At 36.3% G+C, this 17,507-nt stretch overlaps 1 protein-coding gene across 1 annotated transcript; it reads right to left on the bottom strand.

The window, feature by feature from the left end:
• Window positions 1–10,135: 10,135 nt before the first annotated feature.
• On the bottom strand, window positions 10,136–16,952 carry LOC135157186 (uncharacterized). The gene is made up of 5 exons (XM_064112061.1): window positions 16,106–16,952; window positions 15,009–15,296; window positions 13,715–13,786; window positions 12,484–12,592; window positions 10,136–11,960 (listed from the first exon to the last, which is right to left on the bottom strand). The coding sequence occupies exons 1-4, from the start codon at window positions 16,224–16,226 to the stop codon at window positions 12,582–12,584; spliced, it is 492 nt and encodes a 163-aa protein (XP_063968131.1). The 5' UTR covers window positions 16,227–16,952; the 3' UTR covers window positions 10,136–11,960; window positions 12,484–12,581.
• Between the last annotated feature and the right edge of the window lie 555 nt (window positions 16,953–17,507).

Raw genomic sequence — 17,507 nt, forward strand, 5'->3', positions numbered from 1 at the left:
TCATCAATGGAAGTGGTCCCCCGGGAATTAGAATCTAATCCCCATTTCTGGGGAAAGTAAAACATAATGCCCATTACATATCTATATATAAGCCTTAATTCAGTAAGTTTTTCCTCACTCAATATGTACTCGATTTGTTTGAATAAAACACTTTCTTATCCACGTCATAATCAATTGTGGGCCCTGCATTTCGAATATCTCCAGCCATTTGTCATAGTAGACTGAGGCTCGCCGCCGGCTCACCAGACGTACGTTCATGAAAACAGGATTTAATCTCGCAGCATGGTGTGGGTGTCGCGTGAAAGAATTTTGCACACAAAAAGCAGATCTATAGGGCCTGTATCACAAAGCTTAGCAATGAATGTAGAACAGTTTTCTATGATTGATTCCATTGATTATGATGTTCAATTAATCGTGAAATTCGAATGAACGATTAATCGCTAATTTTTGTGTTAGGGGAACATAATGTTACCGTCCCTGAGGTTTGCGAAAGGTGGCTATTCATGCTAACAGACGCTGCACGGACTTTTAACTAGTTGGGTTAATGTCATGACTAAAGGTCTGTCAGTTAACTAGACCGCTTGGTTTACAGTTATGTTAGCGAACCAAACTTGATGATTTACTCTATGTTGATTCCATTACAGAGACTTTATTTCATTTTTTCTCGCCCACCAGAGGTGAAGGCGAGACTTAGCGATCCAAAAGTCGTCCGTCACATACCTTATAATAACATAACTCCACAACCTTATATCACTTTTCAACCAAACTTGGATGGTAGATGGACCTGGGGGACCTGCATGTTATGTTGCAGTGGAAGGTCACATGGTAAGGTCAAATTCACTTTCAGGTCAACGTTAAAGTTTACATGCAAGACTCTCTTATGACACCTAACTCCACAACCGTAATTCACTTTTCAACCAAGCTTGGATGGTAGATGGACTTGGTGGACATTCATCTTATGCTGCACTGTGATGTCACATGGTAAGGTCAAGGTCATTTTCAGGTCAACGTTAAAGTTTACATGCAAGACTCTCTTATGACACCTAACTCCGCAACCGTAAGTCTCTTTTCAACTCAACTTGGATGGGAGATGGACTTGGGGATTTGCATGTTATGCTGCAGTCGGAGGTCACATGCTAAGGTCAAAGGTCATTTTTAGGCCAACGTTAAAGTTTCTGTGCAAGACTATCTTATGACTCTGCAACCGTAAATCACTTTTCAACTAAACTTGGATGGTAAATGCACTTAAGGGACCTGCATGCTATTGTGTTGGGAGGTCACGTGGTATGGTCAAAGTTGATTTTGAGGTCAACATAAAAGTTTATGTGCAAGACTCTTATGACAAGTGTTTTTCCATCCCAGTCGTTTCACAATGAAGTTTTGATACAATTCTGTTGCGTGCCCTCGCAAATCACGATATTTCTGGTTATTTTCATAAGTGGGCGAGACACAAAATCGACTTTGCCCTGTAACTTAATATGAATTCGGGATCAATTAAATCATAAATATATTTAAGTAATATCCATCGGTACGGGATGATCAAATAATACAACGTCTAAGTCTCCACTACTTGAACAGATAATCCATTTAACCCAAGTGACAAGTCATAGAAGGCAGGAATTATGATTTTGTGTCAAAGATCGCTTAATGTTGGTAAGCCCGCAAATGAGGATGGAAGTTTGTCTTCTAAATCAATGCAAAATATGCAGTAAGTACCACCTCAATAAGCAGACCTACCAGTTTCAGATGAGGGGACGTCTTAATAGAGCAAGTTTTACCCAATGTCTCCCTTAATTTTAAAATTCAACTTATTCTGAATGCACACTTTGATTTTAGGGATAACAGACAATATTAATTAAGTATACATAAGCTAGTTGCATGATGTAATTTCAATTTATTAGTCACGTTGCTGAATATTTCATCTTACAAAACAATGCACCGGTGCAATGATGTTAGTTCTCTTCTACGTGATCCGTTCCACCATGTAAAACCGGAAAACAATTTTTGACCATATTTATGACGTCAAATCATTATGTCGAAACCATAAAACACATTATACAAATAAATATTCCTGTAATATACATATATAATGCGATAATGATGATAAATGAGACGTGTTTTTTTCTCAACAACCTTTAACAGTCGCCCTTTATGAAGGTTCACATTATACAAGCTATGATTTTGAGTGCATCTTCCGTTTTCACAGTTCCTTTTTTTTCTATTTAAATTATATACTATAATATGTCTACAAAATGTACCATTCTTTGTATATATCTTTTTAAGTTAGTTATCATTGATGTTGTTGAATATGATTATGACAATGATTTGTATCGTAAATATTTGTTATAAATGTATTAAAATTATTTGTATCAATATTTATGTAATTTCTGCTGGAAATAAATCTGAAACAAAGAGTTAAACCCTGACGAATAGGTCTACTACACCTTTGTTAGATTAGATGCCTAAAGACAATGCGCTTTCACCGCCATACATCAATTTCTTCCTCGCTTTCTTCCCAAATGAAAATTTTGAATATACTTGCAATTCTCTCCCGTGACCCAAACTTTACATACGTATATGTACAAAGCCCTGTAATACCTGTAAAACCGTTCTTACCCCCCCCCCCAACTTAATGCCATACACACCATACTGAAATGAAAGGGCACATCGTAAAATATATTGCGTTAGATGTCTGGCTACAATGCTTTATAACAGTGATCTGCCTTAAAGAAAACCAAAACCCAAAAGGAAAAACAATCTTATTGAAAAGAGTAAAACGAGAGGAACAATAAAAAAAAAGTTTTATCAAAATCGGTTATAAAATAAGCAAGTTATGGACGTTCAATAAGTCTTGTTGTACTTTCTATGGGGATCCTCACATTGGCAAACGTGCTTCAAAATGGCTGATTTTGTGGACAGCTCTCCATTTGTTTTGTACACAAATTTTCTGATTTTCCTCATTATCTTCCAAATTGCATCTTGCCTCCTTCTGAGCACATTATACAAAGGGAAAATATAATTCACACCACATATGTCAAGGTCAGGAGGAGATAATGTAAACGATGTAAAATAAAGGGGAAAATCTGACTTTTTTTGTACAAAACAAATGGAGAGTTGTCCACACAGAATCAGCCATTTTGAAGCACGTTTGCCAATGTGAGGATCCCCATAGAAAGTACAACAAAATGTTTACACGTCCCTTACTTGCTTATTTCATTACCGATTTTTATGATTTTTTTATTGTTCCTCTCATTTAACTCTTTCCAATAACATTGTTTTTCTTATTGGGTCTTGGTTCCTTGAATAATGAATTTGAAACCAACATCCGTCAGCTTCATTTCGATGGACATGTATATCACTTATCAGTACTTAAACTAAAACAATTATTTTTCTGAAGAAAAATTGCGACAAAGCGTAGCCCTGACGACCGGTCGTTATTTCTGACGATGATTCTGATTCTGAGTATAACTTATCAGATAAATCCCATAAATGACAAACCAGAATAACCAGCAATGACCATGTAGCCTTAATTTTGCTTTTAACAAAAACTACCATATTTAATCGACAGGTTCTAAAACTTTCCATTGGCATGCCCTAAATAAAGCCGAGTTATGTGATGCATTTTATTCTGCATTGAATTATAGCATTCAATTTACAATGTGTCTAAAAATATGTCATGTAGGACTATACGTATCCCTTGAAAATATTTGTTTCATTGCAGGTAAAGGCCACCGCACACCTTACGACCCGACTGGTCGCCGACTGGCTTGCGACTGAGTGAGGGGAGATGTGACGTCACAGCTCTTGTCAGCTTGAGCGTCGCAGACCGGTCAGAGACAAGTCGCAAGGAAAATCGGAAGGATTTGACATGTCGAATCCTTATGACTGGATCGCAAGCTCAATCCAACATCCAGCCAATCAGACAGCAGAGTTGCATAACGCGTATTATGATAAACAACGCGCATACGCAGTAGTAAGCGCAATTTCTCAGATGATATGCCAAAAAGCAAAAAGCGTATGCGTGAGTCGCAGATCGGATCTCAAGGTGTGCGGTGTCGAGGCTTATGACTGCCTTGCGATTCATCTCCCCTCTCTCAGTCGCAAGCCAGTCGCCGACCAATCGGGTCGTAAGGTGTGCAGTGGCCTTAATATCACTTATGTGTCTTCATATTATTTTATATACCGTCTGCTACTAAAAATGGTTTCTGTGACACTGAGCCACCAGCAAGCGATTGACATGCATGTAAGCCACTTTTCATCTTAAATATCACTTGTGGGAGATGGCATACAGTTCATTGTTGATCATGTCGTGTCCTATTTCTTCTGTATCTTCATGATACGGCGTCGTATCATTCTGCCTTTGAATAAAAGCTGCTGATCGCGCAAAGCTGTCCATGTAAGATTGACAATCAGCGTACGCATACGCATTTTCAGACGTCGGCGACAATCCTCCGTTGTCCATCTCGATGTTATCTTCCTTTGCGAGGACATGGTAGAAATTGGACTCCACTACGGGCATCTCCACACCAGTGGTACGATCATTCAAAGTTTCTGTATTTGGTGCTGAATCAGCATCAGAGGCCTGCTGCATACTGCTAAGGCTGCGTGGTGGAAGTTCGGGTGTATTACTTGGATTCTGTCGGTTAGCGGGAGGGCGCTCTTCATGTTCCTGAGACGTAGCATGGGCACGCCATCTGCTTGAGTGATCACGGGGTGAGAAGATAACTCGGCGATCCAGCTTTCTGCAAATTATAAGGAATAAATAGTCGATAGTGAGTAGAAGAAATAGACCTCCGTTACTTAGATAATAATGTTTTAAGGTCATAGAATTGGGATTAGCAATATATATTGTAGATATTTATTCTCTATCATAGGCTACTGTGTTATTTAACACCCATATTAGACCTACCGCAGGTAAGTTAAGAAACCCGACACTCAGATGAGTAGTTGAAATGAAAGTTTTGTCCATTTATTGGTGGTTTTGATGCGGCATGTAGTAAATGAGTTGGATTCTATAAGGAAAATCCGCACAACCATGTAATAATTAGTAGATACAAGTGGAAATACCTTGCGCATGCAAAGATCACAACAAAAGCTATGACGACGGTTGCTCCGACTCCAGCAATGGTAAGAATTTTCACGAAGACAAAAGCTTCTGTATCTGAAAGAAGTCAGCCAAACATAAATAAATTAATACATAAATATAAAAATTAAGTCATGGATTTAAACAGGCATCTGTTACTTGAAAGGAAAATCAAAAAAACTATTCTAGATTTTACATTCCTGTAGGAAGAACGTGATAGAAAGTAAGATCATTTGTATATGAATTCATTATGTAACGCAATTTTCGCTATTCGCATTACTCAGAAGAGCAATTGAAGAATGTTTATTTACCATGCGTCCTAGAAAAGAGAGAGAAAAATAATAAGAATACAGCAAAACAAAACACAAGAAACAAACATTTAAGGGATGGTCCGGGATGAAAACATTTATATCTAAATAAATTTAGTACCGTTCACAGAGCAAAATGCTGAAAATTTGCTTTGTGAATTTTACTCTACTTATTGAGATATAAATATGTCCAGCCCGGACGATCCCTTTAAACAAAAACTCAGGAATATGCCAATCACAAAATATGTTTTGGTTTCACAATTACAACAGTAATCAGAATGAATTATCGTCTTCAATTAAAGAAAAAATAATTTGTCAAGTATAGCAGGTTCCGACCAATACAAGCGGGGTTTCAGAAAAAAAACGAATAGGGCGTATATTAACAGGCATTGCAAACACACAAAAAAATCGCCAGGGATGAATTTTCAGTTCAATAGTCTTATTGAAATGAGTGATTATTAGCCTAAAAAAAATTACATAACTCACCAACAATAGGCATACAAAGAGGTGAACGTTCACTGCCTATGTATTAAAGTTAACAAGGGTCTTTTCACACGTGAATCCTGAACTATCATTACGCCCTTTCAAGCGGTAAAAAAAATCACAATTTGAAAGATGATTCCAGTGAGAAATAAGGCTAATGACGAATATTTAGCACGTGTGAAACCAAACTAGAACATGACTAGAATCACGAACGCTAATCACAGTCACGATTACAATATCAATCATCATTACAGTGATGATTCAAGATTCAGAGGTGAAAAGGCCCATGATTGTAATAATAACTGCTATTGTAATCGTGACTGTGATTAGCGTTTGTGATTGTAATCACGTTCTGGTTTGGTTACACTCGTGCTAAATATCCGTCATTAGCCTTATTTTTACCTCAATCATAAATTCAAATTACGATTTTTTTTTACAGGATGAGAGGGCGGCAAGTCTATTGAAGTAAAAGAGGATTACGTGTAATTGAAATTTCAAGGGATCGTTTAATAGGTTCAAGAGTTGTTGCAATGTTCATTTTACAGAAAAGAAGTAACACAGAGTTGCATTCTTAAGCTAATCAATTAAAAGGTTTAAAGTTGAGGGGGGACGTTGTTCAAAATAAGGGCAGTACTTCGGTTCACATGACATGCATGGAGAACAACAAATTTTGTCAAAGTAAAACGTAGCAAATATTTAAGAGAATAAAATGCTTGAAGGAAAAGGAATTGGGCGTTTATATCCCAATATTCAATAATCAAATAAATCAACATTTAGGTGTGCACTTGTTTGTAAAAAAAAAAAAAAAAATTGATGACCAAAATTCTCAAAGTAAATCCCATTTTCAGTTGGATTTTCCAAACAGCTTCTAATCAACCATGATTGTTTTTTCTTTGCCACCTCTTGGCGCTATTATACCAATTTACAGATCATGGTTATTTATCTGATGATACGATTTGTGTTTTCTTCTTGTCAGACCATCGCAAAAACAAGAACACATGTAAATAGTAATTATGCATACCTGTAGATCCGTCGGATTCAATATCGCCATTGTCACGATTCTGTTGATAACCGACACCGCAGTTGGTTTTAGAGGCGTTTGTCAAGACAACTAAAACGAAATACACAAACTTGTTTCAGCCTATTTCTTATTCGGTTAATTTTAGCCTCATCTAATTGCATGGATATACTTAGAAAAGACAGTAGTTAAATTCAAAAGTAATAACAAATTATGGGAACGATTTCGAAATCAATTGTGACAGTACCCTTCTCATATGTTTGTATAGATACATATTTTATCTGAATCTGATTGTAAGTGTCAAATATTTTTTTGCAAAATAATAATACTGAAGACATAATAGAATTAGCCTGGTAATTTATATGGGAAACACTACTACTACTACTACTACTACTACTACTACTATTACTACTACAACAACTACTACTACCACTACTACTACTACTACTATTACCACTACTACTACTACTACTACTTCTACTACTACTACTTCTTCTTCTTCTACTACTACTACTACTACTACTACTACTACTACTACTACCTCTGCTACCACTACTACTACTGAAATTATAATAATATTAATAATGAAAATATCACCAATAATTCTAATAAGAAGAATTGACAAGAATTTTTATGATTTAGATAAATACTATTAGCATATGATATTGGTAAAGCAAAAAAGACCCACCTTGATACATTGCCATCGCAGTATAACCACCACACAATTTCTGAGAGTTATTTTGGCATGGTAAACCACAGATCTTATATTTTAGCTTCTTTATAAGACATGTCTGCACCGATAGACCAGGGATACAGGAACAACCACACTCAGTAATATTGTACAGTGCAGCAACTGAGAATCCATCTTCTTTACACTTTGCTGTACAGGAGTCTGGTGTGTTTAATGTTGAAACGACTGGGTGGTAAGGTGATTCCATGCAATTGTGTTGATAGCAACCAATATAATCACCATCTGAAAAGGAGAATGATCTACGATGGTTAAACTCACACACACCCACACACACGCAAAGGAATCGTACTCCCTACTGGAAAATGATTAATGAACCGTTTTTAGTAGGTGCGGAACTTCAATCCAGTGTTTTAAATATATTTCATTAATATTAATGATATACAATTATCATGAAGGTGAATAAAGTAATGAAAGCGGGCACGATGGTAGTTATAAATGATAATAATGGCAATCATGATTATACATAATGACGATTATCGTCAGTATGTGTAGTCATGATCGCCAGAATCAGAAAGGGTAATGGAGCCTATCCATGGACACAATTTTTTCGTTAGTAGGCATACAGGTGCATCCGATGCGAGAGAGCAGTGGGAATGACAACACAATAGACTGTCTTGGAGGCTTTCAAATCAGATTACAGATATTTTATTTTTAAGATTTTAGAATCTTGCCTCAATGTTTATGTAAAAAAAAAAAATGTTAGGTGATCCTCAAACATGCGTCCATTAAATCACTGCAGCACTGGCTTACTGAGTGAGCCACGCCAATTGAGGTGATCGATGGCTTTGAAATTACAATTAGTTATATGTTAAACGTTTCATGTTCCATCAACATAAAGAAAATTCCTTGAAAAAAATCAATAGGCACGTACAATGCAATAAAAAGCCAGTCAATTAGTTAAATGTCTATGGCGTGAAATTATTATTAATATAAGTGTCTACCTTCTGGGGGAGGGGGAAGCTCGCTTTAAATGCAACAAAAATATATGATAGAGGGTTGTTAATCTTCTGTATTTTCAGTGATTTTTCTTGGGCCTCATGTTCTCCTAAAATAATAGTATTTGTGTTAACGAAATCGTCACCTTCCTCATTTTCCTTCTACGTTTAGAAGTGCCTTACCGATCACTTGCCTGTTGTTTTTGGAAGATTTTTCATCCGTTGCATTGGCATCACCGAAGGCCATTGGTCCTATCATCAAACCAAGGAATATCATCCCATAAACTCCAACAATCGTAATGGTTGCCATAGCGCCTTCTAATGTTTTCCTAGATGTTCATTGCTTATGGATATTGGTTTTCCGTGTGTTTCCGAAACGTGGTAATATTTTCCTGAAGCTTTTTTTTTTAATCTTCGGTGTGCGGGAATTAACGAATGATTGCAATACTATAACAATCATGACGATGTAGTGGGCATGAATCGCTGGAGTAGCAAGACATTTATGCAGTTCATATTTATTACGAAACTAGAGGCCGGATTGATCTTCTAAGTGATGCACTCTCGACAAGCGTGACAATCATGGGTATCATATTAGTATCTTAATTGGTACTAATAACTCTCTTTATCATCTGATTATTAAGTCTTTCTGATCAGATATGTGGGTGTGATTTTACTTGAAAGCTATAGAAGAAATACAACACTAGTATAAATAAATTAGTAAAATAACTCGCATCAGTACAAAACTGCAAATTTGATCTAGACCCTATATGTTACTCAACTTGGATTTTGCAAAATGTTTACGGCGAACACGTTTTCTGATCAGTGTCAAATAACTTCCAGATAATGAAAAGAAAAGAAAATTGTGACATATGAGTTTCAAATCAAAGTTCACCAAAGCTAGTATTTAAAAAAAATAAATTTTTCAACTAATCTTAGCTGTTTTAATCATCAGACATTCAACTACTTCTCAATTAAACTTTTCTATGGCAACAAAACATGTGTGTTAGGGGAATTCACTTGATTAAAATGGGAATCGCTGTCAAACTATACGTTTGAGATTTCTAAGAAAAGATTACGGCAACAATTTCGTGAAATCCAAGATCGCACTCTTTTTTTTTTTATATAATAAACAATACAAATGTGTTTGCGAAAATACAAATCTTTAGGGCTGCAATTGATGGAGAGGGCCGACTTCACATTATCATCCCAACAAAGTCTTTCTGATCAGATCTTTGGGTGTGATTTTACTTGAAAGCTCTGGGAAAAAGACAACATTAGTAGGAATAAATTAGTTAGATAAATCACACCATGACGAAACTGCAACTTGCCCCCAACGAGAAAGACTATTGTTCTGCTTTTGGATCGAGACCATATCTGTCACTCATCTTGGATTTTACAAAGTGTTACCGCGAACAAGTTTTCTGATCAATGTCAATTAACTTCTAGATAATGACAAGAAAATGTTATTTTGACATTTGAGTTCAAAATCAAAGTTTACCTAAGATAGTATTTTCATTAAAAATTAGATTTGTTTAACGTAATTATTTCATTTTTGTTATGAATTGTAAGAAAATGGCCGATCGAGACGGGGGTAGAAGGAGGAAACTGTTCGTTTTTTTGAGGTTCCAGTTTGTGCCCAGATGTCAGGAAACTGCCACTCGTTAGACCTTCATCCATATAATCGTGGTAAGTGCATAATTTCTGTTTTCACAATTCATTTGGAGAAATATTTAGACCATAAATCACCCTAGTCCCGTGAGTATGGTAAAATACACGGTAAGCCCCTGGGCTCCCGCCCGCTGCTGCGCGGGCGGGAGCTCCCTGGGTTATGAGGAACCTTGATTTAAGCTACGCCTATATGTGGACATAGGCGGCGGAAGCGGAAGGGGGGCGGGAGGGAGGGACCTGTCACCTCTTAAATTTGACGTGGGGGACGACCCCCCCCAAAAAAATTGCTTGTCAATTTTGTTTTCTGCGTCCTCCCCCTAAATTCAGTTGGACCCCCCCTAAAATTTAGGTTGATGACCTTTCTTTTCTTTCTTTTTTTGCTTGTCAAAAAATTTGGTTGGTCCCCCCCAAAAAAATTTGTTTTGGCTTCCGCCCGCCAATGTATGTGGACCATTGTTCTCTTCATTAATTTCTTCCAACATGAATACAAGAGTTGTCAAAGCTAGTGTACATGTATAATATGTCACTTTTTTATTTGTCCCATACATGCACTGTGTATCTAAGCAATTTTTCCATAGGGCATGTAGCTCTGAGGAACCTATATTCAAACTACGCCTACCATTGTTCTCTTCATTTCTTTTTTCGCCACATATTTAAATACCAGAGTTACGAAAGCTGTTGTACATGTATAACTTCTCACATTTATAAAGAGAGAGAGAGAGAAATAAAGAACAGTTTGCTTGCGCAAGGGTCGGATCTACTTTAGATCTTCCCCGAACGTTCAAATTCTCCCATAGTGCAACATATTTTTGAAAACCAAATTTGTCCCGATAAAGTACCCAACCATTTAGATATAAAATCCAGTCTTAAAACGATGCAGCTCTTCATAAGTTAAGAAATGGCGTTGTGGATCCCAAACCTTATGCAAACAAAGTAAGATCTGAGAGAGTGGGGAACTTCGATCACTTACTATGTAGGAACACGTACGTTAATTCGCAGGTAAAAAAAAATAAAGTGATCGCTAGCTGGTATGATCACGGTTCAACTTTTCAATATTCTGTTTGCAAGCGTAAATTTATTGAAAAAATAATAGTTTTAAAAATGTGAGGTCCGGCAGATTGTTTTCGAACGGTTTCCCTTTGCATTCTGATGGTAATGTATCATGATAAATTTTGGTGTGCTTTATTTCTTAGAGATTGCATAAAGTTCGTTATTGATCATTTCATGTCCGATCTCTTCAGAACCCTCTGGGCACCCGGGCATGCTATCAGACTGTGTACGAATGAAAGCAGCCGAGCGAGTGAAACTGTCGGTGTAGGCTCGACAATCAGCGTATGCGTAGGCATTTTCATTAGCCATTGAAGGTTCTTGGCTGCATGTTTCGCAGTCATCTTCCTTGTTTAGGACATGGTAGAAATTTGATTCTGGCACGGGCACATCACCTTCCTCAGTAATGACATTATAGAAATCGGATTCTCGAACCAGAATACCGTCGCTTGTGTCTTCTTTCTTAGTGTTTCGGATCCGAGTTCGTACCGAGTCTACCTCAGATGGCTGTTGACCGCTACCAAGGTTTCGTGGAGGAAGTTTTGGTTGATCCCTGCTTGTCTGTTGGTCAGTGGAAGGGCGCTCTTCATTTTCTTGTGACGATGCATCGGCACGCAATCTTCGTGAATTATTTCGAGGCGAGTAGACTACCCGACGATCCCGGTTTCTGAAGTGCGTTGGGGAAATCGATTGAGGAGTGTTAGAATATCATGAGGGCTAGGCAGATGTATTTAAATGTACAATACTAAACAAGAATCAGCTATATACATGATTTATAACCTGGCTGGAAAAATCACAATGTCCCACAGTGTGTGTCACAGTGTGCGCCACAGTCTGTTCACAGTGTGAATAATACAGCATGTACAGGTATATAACTTTTACGCTGTGAAATATGAATATTTTAAGAGTGCAAATAATATTTTCACATAATCCAGTGAGTGAACACACTGTGATCACGCCGTATATATATATATTGTAAAAACATTTTTTAAGTCAACCTTGTCCCCAATACTGGAATTATGCCCGGCTACTGAAATAATTTATAGTTAAGTTTAGTATAAAACAACGTAATTTGTACATGTCAGAAGGGAACTGATGATTTTACAAACCACTCTGCCCTTTCTTTATCAGATTTTCTAAATTGCCAAAATGTATCAGTAAGTTTTGTAAAAAAAATGTAATGCAAATACCTCAAACAAGCAAAGGCGATTATGATGAGTAATACTAGAAATAAACTCGCACCGCCAACAACATATGGTCTTAAATGACCCCATGACCATGACCAAGATCATGTTGATCCTAAAGAAAGGAAAAGTAAAACAATCATAGATAAATGTCCTGCAATGATAAAATATAAACAAGATCATCACAACTGAAAGCCCTCCGCCACAAAAAAGAAAAAAATACACCCCCTAAAAAAAGGAAACGCTGCAATAGCACCTGCACATCGGGACGGGGCAGATGTTATATGCCGCCATTAATTTTGTTTCCCAAATAAGATAAGAGAGCTACTGCAGATCTTTCGACTTAGTGCCCAATAACATAAACATTTGAGATAATGACAGTGGGGGCTGATTTTAAACATCGATTGTACACAATATCAACACAATCAATTCACAGAAATCAGCCCAACAACTACATGCTCCTTTAATTTCTCAGTAACTGTTAATGAAATGACGGGAACTTCCAGACAAGCGCCATCGTACATATCATCCTCTATCAATAAAGGCAGTAGCGTTGCCCCATAAAAACATAGTCTATGGGAATAAGTGGTTAAACAAGCACATCACTGGTATTTCTCAATTTAAAAATAGTTCGCACAGATTCGAGAATGCGCTGTATTGAAAATTTTCCTCTTACAATCGGAATGCGTTGTTATTTGAAAAAAAATAATAATGATATTAATAAATTCCGCGTGTGTAAGTTCGGATACCAAAATTTGGATCTTAACAAAGTAATCAATTTAGCCCTAGCAATGTTTATTTTGGTGATAACCAAATTGTACCAGAATGTATCCCTAATTTCAGATTTGTTTATTTGTTGATAATAATGTCACTTTTGATTACGATTCTCAAAGTGTTACTGTAATACCTGTATAAAGTAGTTCTTACTTTACCACCACTAGTACCATATATTAGTACTATTACAATTTATATTGCTACTAATACAAGCTCTGACAATGATGATGATGATTGTTATTAACAATATTACTTAGCATAATGCAAGTATATAAGTATCGCTAAGATGCCAAAAATGATAACGGTAATAGGTAAAACCAATGTATTTATGTTTTAGCTTTGATGATGTGTGGCACTCGCAAATATTAAAAAAATTAAGTATAATCTCACAAAATTGTCCCCTTTTCAAAATGTACTAGCGAGAAAATATTCAAAATGATACAAATTATGTATCCGCATATACCTTCAGATACATCCGTACTACCATTAGGCTTGGTGTGCGTGCAGTTGCGTTTTGATGCGTTTCCAGATTTAACTTTAACAAGAACGGAGAAATAGAGAAAAAAAATATTAATTCAAACATAATCACGTGGAAAAGACAAGTTAATATAGATTTGTTTTCATTACTTATCTATTGATATAGATTAATGGGAAAAACAAACTATGCAAACTTCCAAGCAGTGTAGGGAAAAAATATGTCACAGCCATTCTTGTACCTTTTTTCTATTTTACTTTATAACTTCAAAGTTTGGCAAAATAGAAAAGTGTTGTTTTTAGATAAACTATTTTTTTTTTACTATTTGTTGTTAACTGTTTGAACACCAAATTGTTTTCGGATGAAGGGTCTGATTTTCTTTATTTCTTCAAATCTATATATTCAACAAAAATAACTGGAAAGCTTATGGATTATTCCGTCTTATTTCGTAAGATGGCATCCTTACAATTGCACAGACAATTGCACAAACTCTTAACACAAATCCGTCAAATTAACTGGACCAGTAGTCAACTGGATGCAATTGACATGTCTAGTCACATCTCTGACATATACATGTATTCTAGTCCAAAATAAGTCTGCTCTAGTGAAATGCGACTAAACAATCGTCAATATGACTAGAATAATGACTTAATAATACTATCAAAGATTCCCCAAGTCTAAATTCTTTTAAATTTGAGTTCAAAAAGTTTCTCCAAGATACTCGTTAGTTTGTTTAACTCTTCATCACTCATACATTATATTTTTCATTTATACTTAGCACTACTAAGTGTGAAATATGATAATTTTCGTTTTCCTGTTGATCCGTACTATTCGCTGTGAGTGCCGGGGCAAGAATCTGGAGACCATTGATCTCGATTTTTTCTCTCATTTTCTATTTCTTTCTTTTCTTTTTTTCTTTTAAACTATTCATTTAAATAGATTTAAGCTCAACTTCTACATGTTGTATTTGTGTTTTGTTTACATTGTTCATACAAATATGTAATAGGAGGCTGCATTCTACAAGCTTCGCTTTTTTAGCAGCCTCCTCTGTTTCCGACCTGTTATCTTAATTATTACATATAATAAGTTTCTTTGTTTTATTGATTATATCAAGATGTATGTAACAAAACTTATTGTAAATGATTGTAAATGATTGTTGGAAATGGAAAAATAAATGAAATGAAATGAAATGAAATGAAAAATAACCGTTGCACCCAGCTGACCCTATCAACTAGTCATTTTTGACTGTTTGTTTCTAAGTGTGCACAGTGCGGAGGCTTACCTTTATATACAGACGCTCCGAGATAACCACCACAGAATTTCATTGCATCGCCTTTGCATGGTAAGCCACATTTATTGCCGAGAACGGGGTCCATAACTTTACCAATACATGCCTTCGGCAGCTCACACGAGCAAGAGCATTTTGTTCTGTTGTATGCTGCAGCAACCCGATATCCCCTTGTTTTGCATGTTGCTGTACACGAATCAGGTGTTACCTCTGTGAGGTGTAGATGATATAGCACATTTATGTCAAAGCAGGTTTGTGGATAGCAACCCAGGTAATCACCATCTGAAATGATAATTATAATAAAACAATTCTAAGGTAGCATTGTTAACGTCGACAAGTGGATTTGAATGTGAAGGGAACCCGGGGCCACTTACATTGACGAGTGGATACCATGCGCGACGAAAAAAACACGCAAAATGTTGTCTATTTCAAGATAGGGCACGTTACGTACGTAACGTAATAAGGATGTCAAAAACACAAAAAATAATCTATTTTAGGAAAGCTACGTGTTTAGGGTCATATTTGCGAGGATATAAAGATGGAGACTAAAATGTTTTTTTTTTTATAAAGGATGTACTTTTTGCCCCAACAGTAACCACTACACGTACGTGTTTAGAGTACGATTCGTTGGAGGTGGGGCTGTACTAAACCTAATGATGTAAAGGTAAAATCCGTGACATAACAATTAAAATATCGCTGTACTTGTTTAGGGGCTTAATTCAGGGACTACTTGCCAAGAGTAACGTTTTGTTTCCAATACTTGTTAAGGGTAGGGTTCGAGGCGAAAATACTTGTTAAGGGTGCATTTTCAGAATATGGAAAATACTTGTTTTTCGATACCCCATGGAAGTGCCACCCCCCCCCCCCCCGGGGGGGGAGGGATTCGATGTAAATATTCAACACAATTGATGCCTGTGAATGAAAACGAAAAAAAATGTTAACAATTACACAAATGATTGACGATTTTTATTATTTATTTATTTATTTATTTTGTTTGGAGGAGGAGGGGGGTTGTTTTCTGTTAGGGTACAATATCTAAATGGTGGAAAATTGCTATTTGACTTTAAAGTTATTTATCATGAAAGACTTACCATTTGCGCGTCTTCCATCGACTTCTGTACTCGATGTGCTGTTTGCACTACCCACATCAGCCAGAAGTAACTGAACTGCCATTATCAAATATACTCTGTTTACCATACAAATTGTATCCATTGTCTTACATGGTGTACATCCAAAGCACTATTATGCTACCGTTTTTTCTGATTGTCCATTTCCTATGTCAGATTCAGCATGTTGTTCACTGCAGTTTGCATCATGTCCGTCAGAGCTACCGAGATTCCCAATCCTGTATAGATACTTAACGGTTAAAATGGATGACTGTCGGTTTCCTTATGTTCAAAATGGCGACAATACAGGACTTCATGAAAACGGCCCTTACAGTTTTACTTTGTTTATGAAACCATAATTTATTTTGATATTTAATGCGGGTTACTTTCGCCAGAGTGGGGAGAGCGTGTTTAGTATAAAGAGTGCATTAATTGCTCTGTAAAGTACTTAGTGTACTCTTGTTGAACTTGTAATCGATGGAAGCATCGTGTGCTACATTAATCAGACTAACGAACAAAAAACACTGAAATTGAAACAGACAAACAACTAAAGGCCAACATAAACATTTCTAATATATTAAGATATGCATAATTTTTTTGTAAGATGAAATAACAACAACGAAGTATGAGCATAGAAGATGAAAGAACGACAATCTTATGTTACCACCAAAACGTTATAAAAGAACCCGAGAGCTTGAAGAAGAGATGGATTTTGTCTACCAATTTTGGTCCCACATGCTTCTGCGTTTCAGGTTTTCTGGAAATCGTACATGCAATAATTTCCAGGCTTACAGCAAGGTCAAACGTGTTTTAGTTATAAGACTAAACATATGCCGTGTCAAAGCTTTGGATTTGTGCTTTAGTTTGTGTATCAATCAAACAGAATGTAGGAAATGAATAACCCTTTGTCTTGCCTTGCAATCGTCATGTCACACGATCGAAACAACTCTTTACTTTTGACAAGCAATTAAGTAGGTTATTAATCCCTGAAAATGGTTTATACAATTATTTATCTACAAGTAGTACGTAATTTATCATCGGGATAGTTTTGAACTTACGTTTGACTTAACGTGAAAATGAGGAAGAAGAAACAAAACCCTCAAAGTAGAGATGTTCTTACTTCAAATATACTATATTGTTTTACATTATGATGGAGTTGAATTTTATTATCATTATCATTTGGGTGGCGGTATTCCAGAGAAAATACAACTTTTTGATGTTATATTTATAGTAAAATAAATCATGTGTATTCGATACCAATCTTCATAAAAGAAAAACAAAATATCTAATTAGGCTTTCTCTTTTTAGGATAAGCAATGGGTCATTATGACAAAAGGAATTGATTTTTAGGCAGACATCCAGCGGAAGCGAATTGGTGCTAAGAAAT

The sequence above is a fragment of the Lytechinus pictus genome, chromosome 17, assembly GCF_037042905.1.
Source record: "Lytechinus pictus isolate F3 Inbred chromosome 17, Lp3.0, whole genome shotgun sequence".
Classification (NCBI taxonomy): Eukaryota; Metazoa; Echinodermata; class Echinoidea; order Temnopleuroida; family Toxopneustidae; genus Lytechinus; species Lytechinus pictus.